The sequence below is a fragment of the Felis catus genome, chromosome C2 (assembly GCF_018350175.1).
Source record: "Felis catus isolate Fca126 chromosome C2, F.catus_Fca126_mat1.0, whole genome shotgun sequence".
Lineage (NCBI taxonomy): Eukaryota > Metazoa > Chordata > Mammalia > Carnivora > Felidae > Felis > Felis catus.
In genome coordinates this window covers 128558864-128577904 of record NC_058376.1, presented here as the reverse complement: position 1 = coordinate 128577904, position 19041 = coordinate 128558864, and the positions used below count along the sequence as shown (strand labels likewise).

The 19041-nt window shown below is 47.5% G+C and overlaps 1 protein-coding gene across 1 annotated transcript in view; it reads right to left on the bottom strand.

Moving 5' to 3' along the window:
• SLCO2A1 (solute carrier organic anion transporter family member 2A1) overlaps nt 1-19041 on the bottom strand; it is an 85160-nt gene that overhangs the window by 37424 nt on the left and 28695 nt on the right. Inside the window, exons 2-3 of the mRNA XM_023260547.2 lie at nt 8623-8760; nt 3061-3223 (exon numbers count right to left, since the gene is read on the bottom strand). Of these exons, the coding sequence (XP_023116315.2) occupies nt 3061-3223; nt 8623-8760 (301 nt within the window). The remainder of the gene's footprint in view (nt 1-3060; nt 3224-8622; nt 8761-19041) is intronic.

Sequence of the window (19041 nt, the reverse complement as noted above, 5' to 3'; positions counted from 1 at the left end):
TTAATTCTACTTCTGAAACCAATATTGCACTGTATATTAACTAATTAAAATTTAAATAATAAATGAATAAAATGTTAACCAATACAAAAAAACTATAAAACTACAATAATCATGACAGTGTGACAGTGGGAGAGAACAGACACAAAAACTAATGGAAAAGAATAGAAAGTCTAGAAAAAGACCCACACAAATATGACCAAATGATTTTTTTTAATGTAGCCTTCATGCCCAGCCCAGAGCCCAACATGGGGCTTGAACTCACAACCCAAGATCAAGATTTGAGCTGAGATCAAGAGTAGGGTGCTTAACCAACTGAGCCACCCAGGCCCTCCCATTGATTTTGGATAATGGTGCAAAAAATATTTAGTGGAGAAAAGACAGTCTTTTTTGACAAATGATACTAAAACAATTTAATATCCATATGCAAAAAGAAGGAAAGGAATCTTATAAAAAACTAACTCAAGTGGATCATAGATCTAAATATAAAGCTATACAATTTAAGGAAACACGGAAACACACACACACACACACACACACACACACACACACACACACGAGAAAATCTTCCTGATCTGGGATTAGGCAAAGAGTTCTTAAATGTGCACCAAAAGCAAGATCCATTAAAGAGAAAGAATGATAAATTGTATTTCATCAAAATGAAAAACGTGTGCTTTGCAAATGACACTGTTAAAAGAATATAAAGGAAAAGCTGAGGACTGGGAGAAAATATTTGCAAATCTGATGTCCAGTAAAGAATCTGTATTCAGAATGTATAAAGAACTCTCAAATTCAACCATAAGAAAACAAATAATTCAATTACAAAATGGGCAGAAGGCCTGAACAGACACCTCCCCCAAAACAATACATGCCTGACAAATAAGCACATGAAAAGATGTTCAACATCATAAACTTATATTTACCAAAAAAAACCATATGTAAATATTTACAGCAGCTCTATTTGTATTGGTGCAAACTGGAAACAATTCAAATGTCTTTCAACAGGTAAATGGATAAACTGTGGTAGAGCCATACAATGGAATACTATTAAGCCATAAAAAAGGAATGAACTGCTGATACGTGCAACAATGTAAGTGAATTTCAAATATCTATGGTGCAGAAACAAATCTAGTTTCAAGATGTTATATGCTATATATTTCCATTTCTGTGATATTCTCAAAAGCCACAAATTATAGTGATGGAACTGGGCTAATGGTTGCAGTGGTTGGGGAGAGCATGACCATAAAGGAATAGCATGATGGGGGTGTTGGAGTGATGGGACTGCTCTGTATTCTGACTGTGGTGGTTACACAATCTATAAATGTATTCACATTTATAGAACTGCGTGTCACCCCTAACACAAAGGCAATTTTACTCGCTAATAATATTTTTAATGTTTCAACATAAGGATAACTAATAATGTATACCTTCCAAACGAGTAGAAGAAAAAAAAATAAGACTAAAGAAATAGGACATAACAGTAGAAGGAAGAAAAGTATACAAATAAACAACGGGCTTAAGCACACCAACTACAGGAGAGTGGCCACCTCTGGGGAAGAAGTGAGGAGTCAAGAGGGTGTTAATGTCTTCTTTCTTTTTTGAAAAGGGGTATCTGGCAACCCAAGTGTCCATCAACAGGTGAGTGGATACATAAAATGTGTTGCATCCATACAAGGGCATACTATTCAGCCACAAACAAATGAAGTTCTTGATACAAGTTCAACGTGGATAAATTTTGAAAACATGATGCAAATTGAAATAAGCCACGTACAAAAGGACACATATTGTATGATTCCACTGATATGAAATATCTAGATTGGGCCAATTCATAGAGACAGAAAGCAGATTAGAGGTAACCAGGGGCTTCAGGGAGAGACGAATTTGGAGTTACTGCTTAATCAGTACGGAGTGTCTGCTTAGGGTTGACGAAAAAGTTTTGGAAATAGTGGTGATAGTTGCACAGTACCGTGAATGTAATGAATGCCACCGAATTGTACACTTCTATCAGTTAAGATGGCGTATTTTATGTCTTATATATACTTTATCACAATTTTAAAATAACATGCCAGAACTGCTGGATTGTACACTTTAATTTTTTTTATGTTTATTTTTGAGAGAGAGAGATAGAGTGTGAGCAGGGGAGGGACAGAGAGAGAGGGAGACACAGAATCTGAAGCAGGCTCCAGGTTCTGAGCTGTCAGCACAGAGCCCGACGCGGGGCTCAAACCCACGAACTGTGAGATCATGACCTGAGCCGAGGTCGGATGCTTAACCGACTGAGCCACCCAGGCTCCCCAAAAATAAAATAACTTTTTAAGAAAAGGGAACTCTTACTGGGCAATCGGGTGTTATTTAATGCCTTGTTCATTACTTGTGTAAAATTCTCCTACATCTCTCCTTATACTACAGGGCACATCGCTAAGAACCAGGGACTCCCTGTTTCAGAAAGGCCACTTGTCCAAGAATCGGGAGACCCAGGTCTGTCTCTCCCTAACTGACTGGTACCCTTGGGAAAGTTACTGGACAGCTTTGAGTGCCAACTTCTCATCTTAGACCTCTTCTCTCCCCTTCACAGGTGTCAAAGGGACTCCAATGAGATCACAGTGTAAGCGTGTTGTGACCTCAAGAGTGATGGATGAATGTAAAATGTTGGGAAGTATTAAACACATGATCAAACATGCAGAAAATCCACAGATCTCATCATGGTCAATGCTTTGACCCTCCACAAGCCCATCACAGGCACTGCTCACAAGCGTCCCCACTTGTGTGCACTGGGTCATTCCTGGCACAAAGCACAGGGAATTACAGAGAATCACAGGGGGAGGTGAGCCACCAGCTTCACGCTCTGACCTCAGCAAGCCAGGGCTGCTCCAAAGTTCTTCATGATTCCATATGTTCTCACTTTCAGATGTGCTTTGGGGAGAAACAAAACAATGAAATCCAAGGATGCTTTCTGGTGGGAGGGGACAGCATGGCCCAGAATGGTATCCACTGCCCCAGTGGCATCCCAACCAACTTTGGTGAGATGCCCACTCCTTCCTTATCCTCTTGGAGGCCACTTACCAACACTGGTCAAGGTGTACTGGTAGGGCTCTGAGAGGAAGTGTGGGAGAGTGAGGACAAAGGCACCCGAAGCTAGGAGGAGACCCCCAATGCCAATCAGCCGTGGACGGTGCACCCGGCTGCCAAAGTAGCTGACGAAGATGATGAGGATGGCGTTGCTGATCTGCAGAGAGAGCAGAGGGGCTGAGTGAGACCTGAGACTCTGTCCCTACCCACCCACAGGGAAGACCTGACTGTACCTGGTCCAGGAAAAACAGAGAGGTGAGAGGCCGCCCAAGGTCAGCCTTGCCCAGAGACCCTCACAGAGGGTCCAGCATGCGCTCTTTCAGCTCTCCCCTATTGGCAGAAACCCTTACCAGCCTCAGCCTTCTGGACCAGACCAAGGGAAGTATCTAGAGACCATGTAAAGCTCACAGCCTAAATTTCAACCATCTTAGAACCAAATCTTTTGGTTTACCACTGGGGCAAAGTCCAAGGGAGCCTCCAGTTCTGGCTGGCTCCTATCAAAGCACATGTTCTCTAAATGCCCTAAAGACTCTGGCTCGGTAGTCAGAAAATCACCAAGCAACGTGTGCTATCTCACTTCATCCTGGAACAACTCTCTCTTTATGACAAAAGTGGGGCTCAGAATATCAGATAACTTGCCCATGTTATGGGGTTAGGAGGTGGCTTGAGCAGGGACTACTGAATTTAAAGCACCCAGTCTTAAGTAGACTGGTCTCCTGTCTCTTGGAGCAGTGGGTTCCTGTTCTAGCACGTCTGCTACTGACCTGCCCCTGGCCCTCCTTGGGCCTACTTCCACTCCTGCTAGTGAGGGAGGAGGACCAAACCACCCTCTGAGTTCCTTCCAGGCTGCAAACATCAGTAACTCCACATTCTTGGTGCTCCCTGGAAGGTGTGGTCTCTGAGCCCCACCCTGAGCCAGGGAAGGGAACTGAAGGCTCAGCCTGGGGAGCAGGGTCTCAAATGATAAAAGGGGTGCTAGCAGATCTTCTGACTATAACTCTATCCAAAGAGATGTCCTCTGTCCCAGAATGTAAGCTCACCTGGACTGGAGGAGCCTTAAATGCCAGCACTCACAGCCCTGCCCTATCCACACCACAGTCTTCTGGCTGGAAAAGCATGCACCCCTGTCTCAGGGAATAGGGGTCAGAGTCTTGCTACATGGCTCTTGCCAAACCACCAACTGGCCAATTCTCAGTTTCCTTCTTACGTGACCTCTCAGCACCATGTGATTCCAGTGACCATTTCTTTCTCCCTGAAACACTTTTTTCACTGAGTTTCCAGGACACCCACCTTCTAGTTTTCTTCTCCTGGGGGCTCCCTCTCCATTTCCTCAGCTGGTTCCTCCTTACTCCCCTGAACTCTCAACTCTGCTCTTGTCTTGGTGACCTTACCCGGTCCCATGGCTTTACATGTTCTGTGTGTGCTTCTAATTCTCATAGGCTTAGCACACCCAAACCTCATGTCTCATCTTCCCCCATTCTCCCTCCACAGTCCTCCTCATCTCAGTCAATGGCACCTGCATCCCGCCAATGCCCCAAGCAAGACACCTGAGCATCATCCCCGACTGCTCTTTAACACCCATGTGCAACCATCAGCACGTCCCCCTGGCTGGACCTTCAATAGCCACCCGAAAGCTGAGTGCTTCTCTCCACCTCCCTCACAACCTCCTGGTCTAAGCCACTGCCACACCCTGCCTGAACTATTGCAGCAGCCTCCTAACTGGGCCCCAGGGGGGCTACTCTTGCCTTCCTGCAGCCTATTTTCCACCTGGCAGACAGAGTGATCCTGTTGACGTGTCAGACCATGCTTCCTCTGCTCAAACTCATAACAGTAAAAGGCAAAGTCTGTCCCAGAGCCTCCAGAGCCCTATGGGGCCTGCCTCCCTCTGTGTTAAGGCTCTGATGTGCTCTCCTCCATCCCCCTTCCTCCCTCGCCCCAGCTGCTCTGCCTCTAGCTGTTCTAACACATGCCCTCGTCGGGACTTTGTACTTGTTGCCCCTTCTCTTACGTGTCCACAGGGCTCCCTTGTCATCTAACCTACTTTAGACCTCTGCTCAGATGGAAATGTCTCATTAAGGTCTTCTCTGAAAAATAAGGGAGTGGCGCTGGGTGAAAGGGGTGAAGGTGCTCAAAAGGTACAAACTTCTAGTTATAAAATAAGTAAGTACTGGGATGTAATGCCCACCATGGCGACTCTAGTTAATAACACTGTATCGTTTATTTGAAAGTGGCTAAGACCGTGGATCTTAACTGTTCTCATCAGAAGAAAAACAAGCTGTAACTGTGTGAGGTGCTGGATGTTAACTAGACTTATTGCAGAGATCATTTTGCAATATACGCAAAGGTCGAATTGTTAGGCTGTATACCTGAAACTAATATTATGTTAAATGTCAATTATATCTCAATAAAAAATGAATTAAATATAACTTATATTTATGATAATTAAGTATAACTTATAATTTAAGTTATTTTAAATATATTTTATAATTTAAATTGTATTTAAATATTTTTATAAGTTATATTTAAACACATATATTTTAAATTTATTTTAGAGAGAGCGTGTGTACGTGCATGCACACAAGTAGGGAAGGGACAGATGGAGAGAGAGACAATCCTAAGCAGGCTTCATGCTCAGTGCAGAGCCTGATGCAGGGCTTAGTCCCACAACCCTGAGATCATGATGTGAGCCAAAATCAAGAGTCAGACGCTCAATCAACTAAGCCACCCAAGTGCCTCTAAATACATTTTATAATTTAAATTCTATTTAAATATTTTCATAATTTAAATAGAATTTATATAAAAAGTTATTTAAAATAAAACCACCACTTCCCTCCATGACTTTATCTTTCTTCATAGCACTTACTGTAATCTGATTTACCAAATTTTATTTATTTCTGTAAACAAATGTCATATTTATCATTAGAATGATATATGAGCAGAGGTTTTTATCTGTCTGTTCATTTCTGCCTCTCCATACCTAGAGCAGTATTTGACACATAGTTAGGGCTCATTAAATATTTGTTGAATAAATGAATGAATGAATGAATGAATGATAGACTTTTTCAAGAAGACACAATTGCTCAGAAGATTCCTGCTTTGTGGCCAAGAGTAAGATGGTTTATAATACATACAGAAAGGGGGTGTGAAGGTGCACGGGGAGGCAGCCTAGCCTGATCTATGGGGTTGCTCTGGCCCCTGGCTAGACATGGTTCTAGAAGATTCTGAAACCCATACCCAGAAGCAAAGCTTTCATTTATGCTTCTTAGATTTTTATCTCCCATCCTTTTATTTCTCTATCATTTTTTCAAGAAATGATTGCAACTGTCAGACTAGAAAGGCTAAGCTACCTGAGGCTGACTTTAAAAGGTCTGGGTGAGGGGCGCCTGGGTGGCGCAGTCGGTTAAGCGTCCGACTTCAGCCAGGTCACGATCTCCCGGTCCGGGGGTTCGAGCCCCGCATCAGGCTCTGGGCTGATGGCTCGGAGCCTGGAGCCTGTTTCCGATTCTGTGTCTCCCTCTCTCTCTGCCCCTCCCCCGTTCGTGCTCTGTCTCTCTCTGTCCCAAAAATAAATAAAAACGTGGAAAAAAAAATTAAAAAAAAAAAAAAAGGTCTGGGTGAGGAGGGGTAGCAAAGTACCCCACAATGGGGAGGAAGGCCTGGGGTGCCTGAGCCCTGTCCATCTGGATTTGGCCCCTCCAGCACTGCCAGGGCCTGGGCTCACTTCTTGGAGAGCAGTGGGGCCTCCACAGCACTTATGGCTGATGCTGGCTTAAGACCTTAGTCCCCAAACTTCTCTTCAGCAGTGGAGTCCCTTTGAAAAAGCCATTTTTCCATAGTAAAATATAACATCATTTCATACACATGAATGAGGCGGTTCTAGCTGAGGTGAGGAGGGCCCTGCCATCCACACCTCCAGCCCCTCGGCAGCCCCTGAACAGCTCGTTGACATCCCGTTAGACCCCTGAAAGCTGTTACTGAGCCCTTTTGTGACACCTCCCTGCCCATCAGTGTCCCCAAACACGGGTGTCCCCAGGGCAAACTGGTGGCAGGCATTAAGGGTGGGGCCCCGAGGGCTCCTTCTGACTTTGCCCAGGCCTGGCCTGCAGCAGTGAGCAGAAGAAGCAGCTGCCCCACAGGGCAAGATGCCCGTGTCTTCTCCCATCAGCCAAGCTCCTCGTCCTGTCGCTGGCCTTTTGCACCCAGCCCCCCCTCCCCTTCACTCACCCGCCAGCCTGGAAGGCTCTGGACCAGGCAGCAGCCCGAAGCCTCATGCACCTGGAGGCTGGCCACACACTCCACAGTCAAGATGGCCTCACCTTCCCCTCCGCCAGGCCCGTTCTCCTCTAGCACCTCTCAGGCTTCTGGCGGCAGCCTCCCTGTAGTCTGTAGGACTTCAACCCTGCACTCCAGCAGCTGCCAAATCCTGCCTTTGCTTCATTCGCACCTTCGCTGGGGTCCTCTTCTCCCCCAGCCTCTCCAGCCTGGCTTGGTGGCACCAGCTCCCAGCCAGCTGACTTCTGGATGCACTGTCCCCCACCTCTAGTGTCTCCCAGTCACCTCTTCCAGGGGGTTCCCATTCATGAGACTGTTCATCCTGCCTGGCTCTGTTCAAGTAGCCGTGCCAGTTCCTTACCACCTACCACAAAAGCTGGAAGCCTCGAGCTTGACCATAAAGGCCTCCCCTGATTTGGCTGCCCTCTGCTCTCCTGCTCTGCTGCTAAGAGCCCTACTTCACTACTCAGTCTGTTTCCAAATGCCTGCATCAGAAACAAGAGTGTAGAAAGCTCTTTGGCTGAGTTTCCTCTCCTACCTTCATACACTCACCCATCTACCTCCCATACACACAACGACATACACAAATACACAGACAGATACACACTGGCACAGATCTTCATAGACACAGATACACAAATAACACACACACATAGTCTCACATAGAGGCACAGATCACAGATACATATATGTAGTGACACACGCAGACACACACAAATACTGAGATACAGATGTACACACAGGAATACACAGTCACACACACACACAGGATTGTTAGGTCTAAGAAATAAACCTGCTTGGGGTGCCTGGGTGGCTCAGTCGGTTAAGCGTCTGACTTCGGTTCAGGTCATGATCTCACAGCCTGTGAGTTTGAGCCCCGCATAGGGCTCTGTGCTGACAGCTCAGAGCCTGGAGCCTGCTTTGGATTCTGTGTCTCCCTCTCTCTCTCTGTCCCTCCCCGGCTCATGCTCCGTCTCTCTCTCACTCTCTCAAGAATAAATCAACATTAAAAAAAAAATTTAATAAAAAAAAAAATAAAGAAACCTGCTCGCAGGGCTGCTGTAACTAGGCCCCAAGTTTAGGTGCTGCCAGAGGCTCTTAGCTCCGTGCCTGGTTCAGTGAAGCCTCAGAAAAGGTAGCTGCCTCCATGCCTGTGGCATCTAGCAGTCTCTATGTCCCATGTGTGCATCCCCAGCTCCCCTGCCCCTCTCAGAGCCCTCAAGCAGACCCTGTGATCAGGGTGGCACATGAGTGGGGTCCGAGGGACTGGAACCTCCTGCTTACCTCATTCAAGCTGGAAATGAGCCCTGAGGAGGAACTGGAGAGCCCAAAGCGCTTCTCGATGGTGGTGAGGCTGCTCTTGAAGTAGGCACTGTACAGGAGCTGACAGAGCTGCAGGAGGCCATGGCAGAGCACGAACACCTAGGGGAAGAGACAGTGAGCCCGGGCTAGGACCTTGGCCTTCCACCACGGGACCTCTGCGGCATGGAGCCCCAGCAGTCCGGCCTGCCTCCTCACCTGTTACTTGGGAACACTTACTTTATGGCTAGGTCCGGAGGGTGAAATGATATGGTTGCATCAGTGCTTTACCCCATGGACTCACTCAGGGCTGCTCGCCATTGCCATCATTCCCGCCATTCCTAGCCCTGTCAGCATGAACTTCCCCGCAAAACCACAGGGCTGGAGAAGCACCCTCACCCCCGAGGGGAGGGAAAGGCATGACTCATCAGCCCCACATCTAGAGCACTCAGCACCTTGAATTGTCCCCTAACTACACCACAGTGCCCGCCCCCCACCCCCTCCCCTGGCACTGCTCTGCCCTTCCTCCTGAGTCCTGTGAAGACTAGAAGCCAATCTCCAGCTGTCCAGGTCACTCTCAGGGACACAGAAAGCCTGAGGGCACTTTGCTTCACTCCTCTTGACCTGTTCTCCATTCCCCACTCCACCATCAATACCCATTCTCCAAGGCTGGTCTCTAATGCACCATGGTGGGTTCCCAAAACCCCTGGTTTGAATGAATGTCCCCCAGCTTGCTATCACCTCTTATCAGGGGTATCTGTGATTGTGCTTGCTCCTCCGTGGATGAATGATAAGGGTCCCGGGAAGGCCCTGGGCCACAGTCTCTTCATCCTTCCCTGCCCTATATGTCTGCCCTAAGAGTATGAGTAAATATGAATGTGAGTTTGGGGTTGATGGGACAGATACACAGCTGGGAGGGTGACAACGGTTTGTAGCACCTGGAGTTGGCTCCAGGCTGAGCTTTTGGGTTCTCAGCCAGTGAGCTGGGCCAGAGCAGGCTCAGAGCCAGGAGTCCCACATCCCTGAGCTCCCCTGCAAAGTGCCCCTTGCTGGAGATTGCACTTTTCCTCCAGGGAAGGGTGCGGTGCCCTTGTGTTTCATAGTCTGCCAAAACTCTTCCCTTAATTAAGGGCTGGCACCTTAGAAGAGCAACTGGGTCTCCTCCTTCATTTCCGTTTCCTTGCACAGCCGAGGCCACCCCCTGTGCGGGGGCCCCTCTCCAGGCTGTGGGATCAGAGCTGACATTCCCTCTCCTACCTGCCAGGGCAGAGCCCTTGTGAGGGCAGCCTGGGGCCTCCGACAGGGCCCGGCACTGGCTGTCTGCCCACACATGCATCCATGCTCACAGTCTCCAAATCCGAGGAGGCCAAGACACCCACAAAACCACACACCTCTCCAAAGTGCCACCTACTAGAGCCCGCGGCCACCTAGCTCCTCACCAGGGACAGAAGGAAGCCTGTACACCTGGAGGTAGAGGGAGCACTCCATACCTGCCTCCCTAGGGAGGCCTTGCTTAGCTTCATTTCATATATTGCGATTCTTAAGATTTTGTGATAAAGATGTTTTTGAAAACGATCTAGTCCCACTGTCTTTTATAAATGGGGAAACTGAAGTCCCGACATGGGGCTCCCAAGTGCCTTGCAGAGCATTCCGCATGCAGTCAGCACTCTGGGCTCGGGTGCCAGGCAGTGAGATACCAGAAGTGCACCAGTTCTGGCCCTGCCTCTTGGGGTCTTGATTTCCCTGTGAGGTAACTGGGCTAAATTGGTGGTTCTTTTTTTTTTTTTTTCAACGTTTTTTATTTATTTTTGGGACAGAGAGAGACAGAGCATGAATGGGGGAGGGGCAGAGAGAGAGGGAGACACAGAATCGGAAACAGGCTCCAGGCTCCGAGCCATCAGCCCAGAGCCTGATGCGGGGCTCGAACTCACGGACCGTGAGATCGTGACCTGGCTGAAGTCGGACGCTTAACCGACTGCGCCACCCAGGTGCCCCAGTTGGTGGTTCTTAACTCAGTTCTCATCCATGATCGCTTAGTGGGGGCTGGTGGTGTCTCTGAAATATAAGGTCAGGCCCAAACTGAGGCCTGCTGAGTCAAAACTGGTGGAGGTGAAGCCCGAAGTGTGTTATTTAGACAAATTCACCCAGCAGAATCCACTGGGCAATGCGTGTTATGACGCCGTGGCTCTGACCATTTGTGTGCGGAGGGTAATGTATGAAAATGAGGAAAAGAAAACAAATTGAACACAGACAGTCCCGAATGGACAGGGGTTTCTGCTGAGGATCGGCCAGATGGAAAAGCACCTTAAGATAGTGAGGGTGGCAGTAAAGGAGAGTGAGGGACTTTTCCAGGATGGACACGGCAGTGGAGCAGGCTCGAACCCCGCTTCCTGGCCCAGGACAGATCCAGGAAAGAGCCAAGTGATCTCAGATGCCTCACCAGACCTCTTCTGACGCTCTGTCTGTGGTCCCCATCTCTGGGACACAACACCCTTTCTGCACACATTCATTGGAAAATCCATTTGTGGCACCCACATCTCAGTCCCTCATTTAGAACTTTCCCCAGGGCTTGACACTCAAGTCCCTCCTATTGTCTGCTGACTGTGTCCACCTGGACATTCTCAGACCCACGTCCCAAACATGACTCATTGTCCCCACAAACCTCTCCTGTTTTCTCTTCTTTCCCCAGCACCTTCACTTAGCTCCCCAAGCTAGAAACTGGGAATCCTCCTAGATGCCCATGCTTCTCACACTCTGACATCTGGTGCCCTTGCTGAGCCCTGTGATTTCTCCTTGGCACCTCTTGTATTTGACCTGTGCTTTGTCTGCACGGCATGCCTTGCCTCAGGCCCTCCCCTTAAAATCCCCCATCCCACCACCCCAGAGACAGCTTTCTCAAACTCAGATGTGAGCAGGCTATACCCAAATGAACACCACTCACTGGCTCCCCACTTCCTACAAGATAAAAACCAATGCCTTGGTTTTTAAGATGCAATGGCATGGTATTTAAGATGCTACAGATCCCAGACTTTGCCTGCCCCTGCCTACTCTGCTGTGGCTGATTGTATTTTATGAAGATGTCTATAACAATATCTGCCATCCCATGTGACAATGACATTCCTTCACCAAGAGGTGGGGTCTTGTGTTCCCTTCCCTTCAATCTGGGCCAATCTTAGTTACTTGCTTCTAATGAAGAGAGTGAAGCAGAAGGTGATGCTATGTGATCTCTGAGGCTAAGTCCTAACACTGACAGAGAATCCTTCTGACTCTCTCCTGGGACCCTAAGAAGCCAGACATCCCATTGTAAAGAAGCCCAGTCTTCCCTGCTCATGGAGAGGTCACGCGTCGTTGTCTCAGCCAACCCCAGCTCAAGTTCCAGCATCAACTGCCAGACATGTCACTGAAAGAGCCCCTGGAGGGTTCCAGCCCCAGTCTTGATGCCAAGTGGAGCAGAAATGAGCGATCCCACCAAGCCTTATACAGATGGCAGATTTGTGAGCAAATGAATGCTGTCATTCTTTGAAGCACTAAGTTTTGCATTGTTTTGTAATGCAGCACTAGATTGCTACAACCCCCATGGCCATACACTTTGCCCTTCAAACTCCATCAAGGTCATACTACTCCAGTTCTCCACAGCACACATTCGTTGTCTGTGTCTCTGCTCACAATCTGCACTGAATTATCTTCCCCTTCTTGATCTGGATAACTAACTCTTCTTGGCTCTTCTTGCCAGCATGTGGCTCAGTTATGTGTCTAGTTCAAGGTTGCTTCTAAAAATCCCAGCATACTATTGCTGCAGAGGCCTCTTGGAGGCTTGGCACATGGTTGGCATTAAGGGCAGCAGCATCTAGCAGAGGAGTGAGGGCCGTCATAACAGCCTGGGAGAGAGTATGAGATCAGGACAAAAGGTTGGGCAGCAGAGATCCAGGGAGGCACCCACAAAGGTTGAATTCACAAGGATGCCAGTGATTTGAGTTGGAAGAAAAGGGGCAGAGTTTCCAGCCTCAGGGCCAGGAAGGGGGCAAGGCTGTGTGTGCAAGGCAAGACGGGGCCCCAGGCAGGGGAGTGTATATGGAGTGAGAGGACAGTGAGTTCAGTTTTGGAATATCCAAGTTTCTGAGCATAAAGCTCAGAAAAGACCAGTCTCCCTCTAACCAAATTAGTAATGAATTAATAGGAATGACTAACCTCTACCAAATTCCCCAGCAGTCTCATGAGAGGAAGGTGAGGACAGTGGGAGAAAAAAAAATCTGTCTCCAATCTTTCCTGAAAGATCTGCCTTTGCTCTCTCCAGGAAACACAGAAATTCCCCATTTCCCCCCCCCAGATACTAGGTGGGAGCCTCTGCCTAGAGCCAGCTGGCACCTTTCCACATCCTACACCCCCTCACAGAGCCAACCTCATCACCAGCTTTCAGCCAACTTTCACCATACTTCTCCAACCGAACCCTCTCTCTCCCTGTCATCTTCAGTCCCCTCACTATATTGTTTTTTCTTTCTCATGGCGCTTCTTGCTTCCTAAATTATATCATTGCCACTTATTGGCATCTTGCCCCACCAGACAGAGACTGCACAGAGGAAAGATGATGAATGGTTTTTAAGGTGCCACTTCCCCATTGCCTGGAACAATGCCCGGTCCATATCAGAGCTCAATTGTTGTTGAGTGAATAGATGTGTCTTTATCTTTATTTTTTTAATGTTTGTTTATTTATTTTGAGAGAGAGAGAAAGAGAGAGAAATGCGTGAGCAAGGGAGGGGCAGAGAGAGAGAGAGAGAGGGAGATAGAGAATCCCAAGCAGGTTCCTCACTGTCAACTCCGCCTGATGCGGGGAATCACACTTGATTCCATGAACAGTGAGATCATGACCTGAGCTGAAATCGAGTCAGACGCTTAACCAACTGAGCCACCCAAGAGCCCCTGAATGTTTCTTTAAATACTCTAACTCATGGGGTGCCTGGGTAGCTCAGTTGGTTAAGCGTCTGACTCTTGATTTTGGCTCAGGTCATAATCTCATTGTTTGTGAGTTTGAGCCTCACATCAGGCTCCTCACTAATAATGAGGAGCCTCCTTGGGGTGTTCTCTCTCTCTCTCTCTCTCTCTCTCTCTCTCTTTCTCTCCCTCCTTCCCTCCCCCCTTCAAAAATAAGTAAACAGAAAAAATAAATAAATACTCTAACTCATGAGTCCTTGCTCAAGAAATTCATCCATCAGAGCCACTGAGGAAGCTGCAGGTTCATTCCAGTGATCTGTCCTCAGTCATTTATGAATGCCCCCTCAGTGCTGCCTTTGATCAGTCTATAAGCCACATAGGTCTCAAGGCACAAAATCACATTTATCCACTCTGCTGCCCCACTCATTTTCTTGGCTCAATGCTAAGTCGCTGTTGGATTTTTCTAAACCCAAACTAAAAAGTTCAACATTCACATTTATGTCTGAAGGGGCTTTCTGGGGTAGTAGAAATATTTTATATTTTGATTGTGGCAGTATTTACACAGGTGTATACATTTGGCAAAACTCAACAATCATTTAAAATCTGTGCACTTTTGTATATAAACTAGAGTTCAATAAAGGTGATTTAAGGAAAAACTGATTTTAAAAGGACTTGCAACCATGAAGGTATTCAAGATAATGTACTGAGGCTTTGAAGGGAGTTCCACAGTTTGGTTTTGTTTTTTAATATGAGCATTGGTAGTGTCATTGGAATACATTTATTTACTCAAAGAGCCCACTTTGAAAGGGTCAGAACCCACGTAAATGGCTATGTTTGTGTGGTGTGCCAATATAAGCAGCTAGGTTTCTGTGTGTGTGTAAAACTGTACACGTCTTTTGGCACATCTTGTAGAAGGAAGCTCGAGGAGAAGGCTAACACAGGGGAATATTTCTGCAAGGCATGGTAGAAGGGAAACTCTTAGACCCAAATGTTCATGCCCACAACCCCATTCCTTCTCTCAACCCTAACAAACATGATGAGGAGGCTTGGAGAGGAGGTAAGCAGGGAAACTGGGGTGGTCATGAAGGTCTTTCTTCTAAAGAAGAGAAATCTTTTCGCTTCATGTGCCAAAGAGCTCCAAAAGGCTGACAAGATGGCTGAGATGCCAAGTGAGGGTTCAGAGTGAGGCTCTGGGCCCCAGCAAAGCTTCAAGATGTAAGTAATACCACCATAGAGGGTAAGCCATAAGGACAAGGAGGGAAACCTTTGCAGCTCAAGATAAATGAGAAAGGGTCAAAGTGCAGCTAATACACGATGTCCTTTACATGTCCATCACCCTCTTTTCCAAACTAAGCATTATGACTATGATCTGAGGCATCCACTCACGATTATAGGGACACTGGGCAGAGGTTCTGAAATGTGATGCCCATGAGGTTGCTACCTGTTTAATCATGGACTCTGCTGTCCACCAATTCTGATTTTGTACACACACATCCTAGGGAAGGCAAAACTCTAAAAAATTCACTTGATACGTGATGTCCACTAGGATGTGACATCTCTGAGATAATTTAATCTACCAAGAGAGGCTAGGAGTAGGAAGAAAACCATTCAGGAGCAGGAGGTGGGGCTGGACTGAGACCTAGGCTGTGACCTCCCAGTTTGAACAACTACCTCCCTCCATACATGGCAGCTGCCAGGAATCTAAATGGAACTATTCTTTGGAAGGAGGGAAGGGAGGAAAGGAGGGAAGGAAGGAGTGAGGGAGGAGGGGGGAGGGAGGGAAGGAGAGAGAAGAAAGAGAAAAGAAGAGCACAGTGAGACCTTATTCTCACCCCCCCCAGCAATTCAGGGAGAGTTCAGGGGTGTGCTGACGGCCACTCAGCAGTTCTCTGAGTGAGGGCGGAGACCCCAAGGCACTGCTTGCTTTCATTCTTCCAACCTCTGGAGTCAAAATCTGGCTCCAGAGACCATTCTGCTGCTCCTGTCCCCCCCCCCACCGGCTGGAGCTGACCACACCCCAGACAGGCTCACACGTCTCTCAGGAAGCATCAGAGCTGCAGAGCCACACTGAAGACCCTCCTGGGTTTGAGCAACAGCTGGCATTCGGAATCCCCTTTCCACAGTCAACTGGAATCTCTCGTATGTAATCAGAAATCCATTTACACTTCTTTTCTCTTTTTCATTCTCTCCCTTTGTTTTGTATCAACCTAAGATGTGCATATGTTTTTAAAAATCAGGTAACACAGAAGGGCTTAGACTGCCAAGGCCCCGCCCTGCCCTCAGCTCAAGCCCAGCACCAGTGCAGCAGGAGGTCAGGGACAACCACCTTTGGTCTGAGCTGTTCGGTGGATTACATCCACACATATCAAAATAACACGCTTGTTCTGCAGTCTCCTGATTTATCACTTTGGACTGCATGCCATCAGAGGAGAGGATTTAGCTCATGTATTCCTACATCTCCCACCCCTCTCCCAGTTCCTTCCAACTTGCAATAGTTCTACTATATTGGATCTACCAAGTGACCCAACACTGGATCACTTTGCTCTGCGGCAAGCAGGTGGGGAGCCAGAAGGCGCAAAGCTTCCCTTCTCAGTGTGCACGTGTGCCAGCTGATGGTTCCTCAGCTGAAGGTTGCCTGTGTTTCCCAAGGGTAAACGGATGCTCTATATGAACCCCTTGGGGTTCCGCCCCACTTCCCATCTCTGTCTCTGCCAGCCCTCCACATTCTAAATTGGTCGCTCTCTAGGGCTGTGCCCAGAGCAAGGGTTCCACACGCTGCAGGCCCCATGCGTGCACCTGACAGCGGGCCTTCCTCAGCCCATCGACGTTCTCAGCTGCCTCTGTCTTACTGAGATTGTTGCAACTGTTCACCTACTCATAATCTCTCCTTTCTCTTTTCTGTTACTGGCTTTCACCATTCTTTTATTCATCACTCTCATTATACTGAGGGTGATGGAGATGAGGGGAGACAAATATGTGCCTGGTCTGCCATCTTGAATCATAAACGCAACGTCTTTCCTGATGCTAGGTCTAGCAAACAAATTGATAATTCTGTGCCCACTTTTACAATGGAGAAAAAAAGCAGCATACACCTGTCTGTGGACTAAGTAGACAAACCAAAACGTGTATCCAGGTCTTTCTCTACAACTCTCCCCCACGACCTCCCTACTACATTCATGCATTCTGATACCTCATTTCTTTGATCAGAATCTTCCACAAAGTGCTATTTCCATTGGTGTCTCCAAAAGAAGGCACATGGCGGAAAGGTGGTGCTGGCTCTAGGTGTCTGCCCATCTCCACGTGTATTTGCGTCTTTCAGTGTCTCTACGCTCATAGCCCAATCTCAGTCCTGGCTGGCAGTTCACCACATGGGTAAGACCTTGGAGGTGAGGCCCTGGGCTCAAGATGCCCTAGTGCAACGGGGACGAAGAAGAGAACTCAGAAAGGGTGATGCTCGCCGTTTCCCAGACCAAGGCATCTGAAAGGGGAGGAGGCTCTCTGTGTTAGCTCCTCTGAGGCCCACTTGAAAGGCCCCTCAGACAGAGTTGGATGGGAAACAGGGATCCCTTTCCCCTGTCCTGACACAAGAAAAAGAAGGAAGCAAAGCAAGGACTCAGAGGTGAAAGGCCTCCTTCATCAGTCGGCTGGCTTACCCCTCCTGTACCTTCTGCAGGGTGTGGCTTTGGATCCCAACCAGGGCCCAGTGACCCCAAAGGGGAACGTCTCTTTCAAGAAGTGATTCCGGAAATCAAATATTTTCCCATGCAGGAAGAATGCCTGAACAAGATAAAGTTCAGAGATTCAAAATAGCCAGCCTAGGGTCAAAGTTGGTGGTATTCATAGGGGCAATAATAAAAGGTATCTTTAGTATTATTATAAACTAGAAAAAGCCTTTGATATGACAGGGCCCTGGGAGACCTTTGGAAGTATAAAAATCAGGATAATCTAAGAAGAAAAACATGATTTCCACCACAGCCTCCTTGTTCCTTAAGAAGGAAGTAGCCAGACTGGAGAGTTGTAACTGGGACCCCGCCTGGGAGGGGAAGTGGTCAAACCAGGCCCCTGTCTGTTCTCTCCAGCGCCCCCTTGCCAGCCTCTACTGTCCACAGAATGGCCTTACTGTATGGCAGGGTTCTCCTAATATGACAGACAAAGGCCACTTTCTGAGGTCTGTGAGAGCTGCTTCAGGGAGGAGGGAGGCTCAGTGGAGGCCAGGAGGCCACTGGAAACCACAGCAGGCACAGAGGGACATCATGCACAGGTGGACGCTCTCCCGCTTTCACACTGCCTGGGGGGTCCTGTTTGGAGCCAGGTCCCCGATGCTCTGAATTAGAAAAAAGATCTTTTAGCTATTGTTTAGTCTAGTCTACTCAGCTTAGATAAAAATCTCACCTGAAAACTCTCGCCTGTAAGATGAAACTAGAATGGACCTTGAAGGTCCCAATCTGCATAATTCTGTAGTTTTTGTTGTCATTTTGTGTGTTTTGTGTTTAATGTTATTATGAGCCAGAACAGGCCTTTGATAAGCCCAGGCCCTGGGGGCCTTGCAAGCAAGTACAAAGATCAGAACCATCTGTAAAGAGATATGGGGATTGCCATTCAGTCCTTGTCGGAGGGGACACCGGGCACAGGAAAGGGAGCTACATGAGCTTTCTAGCTGCTAACACTAGTGATTCTCAAACACTTTTGGTTGTGGTTGTCTTAGGTTTTATCCTGCTGGTGCCTGTCCGGCACTTGGCCCCAGGGAGGGAGAAGGCAGATGGCTAGATTGATCTGGTAGCATTTGAGAGGGAAAATAAAATGGAGGACAGAGGGTGAGAGACTGCCTGATATAATAGGGACCTGCAGTTCTGGGCTTTAGAAATCAAATTTCTGGAAGAGATGAGACATGAGCACATGAGACTAAATGAATTTATCAGATTAGCTAGAAGTATGGTGCTCAAGTGTCCCCGGAAAAACAAAAACTTTGAAACAAACATATCATTGACATTTATGTAAATATGTGTCCAAATTCTTCCTCAGAAATTCCCAAAGTTATTATTATTTTTTTTAATTCAGAAAAGCTTCCCTTCATGGAGTACAAGTGCCATTTGTCTTTTTTGGAAGTTGGCACAAAAGTAATTTGTTAGATTGAAATAAGGCGTTATTAGGGAAACTTCTTTGAATTCACTTATGGCAGGAAAAGAACACCCAGACTGTATTAATATGGAGACTTTACCTATTTTATATTCTTGCTATTCTTTGCAGTAACAAGATAGGATGTTAATATTTTCCCTTGCTTCTCTGAAGGGTTTGAAGATTAAGCCCGCAAGGAAGGGAAAGCTAGTTTTTCACAGAGAAAGTGGGGATGGGGGATGTGGAGTGAGAAGAGCCTGGAACCCTGAGAGCTGATCCCCAGGAAGCTGGCCAGAAGGGAGGCTGGCTCGTGGCCATGGGGGAGCACTGAGGGGCTGTCTGCTTTCTTCACATCATCTT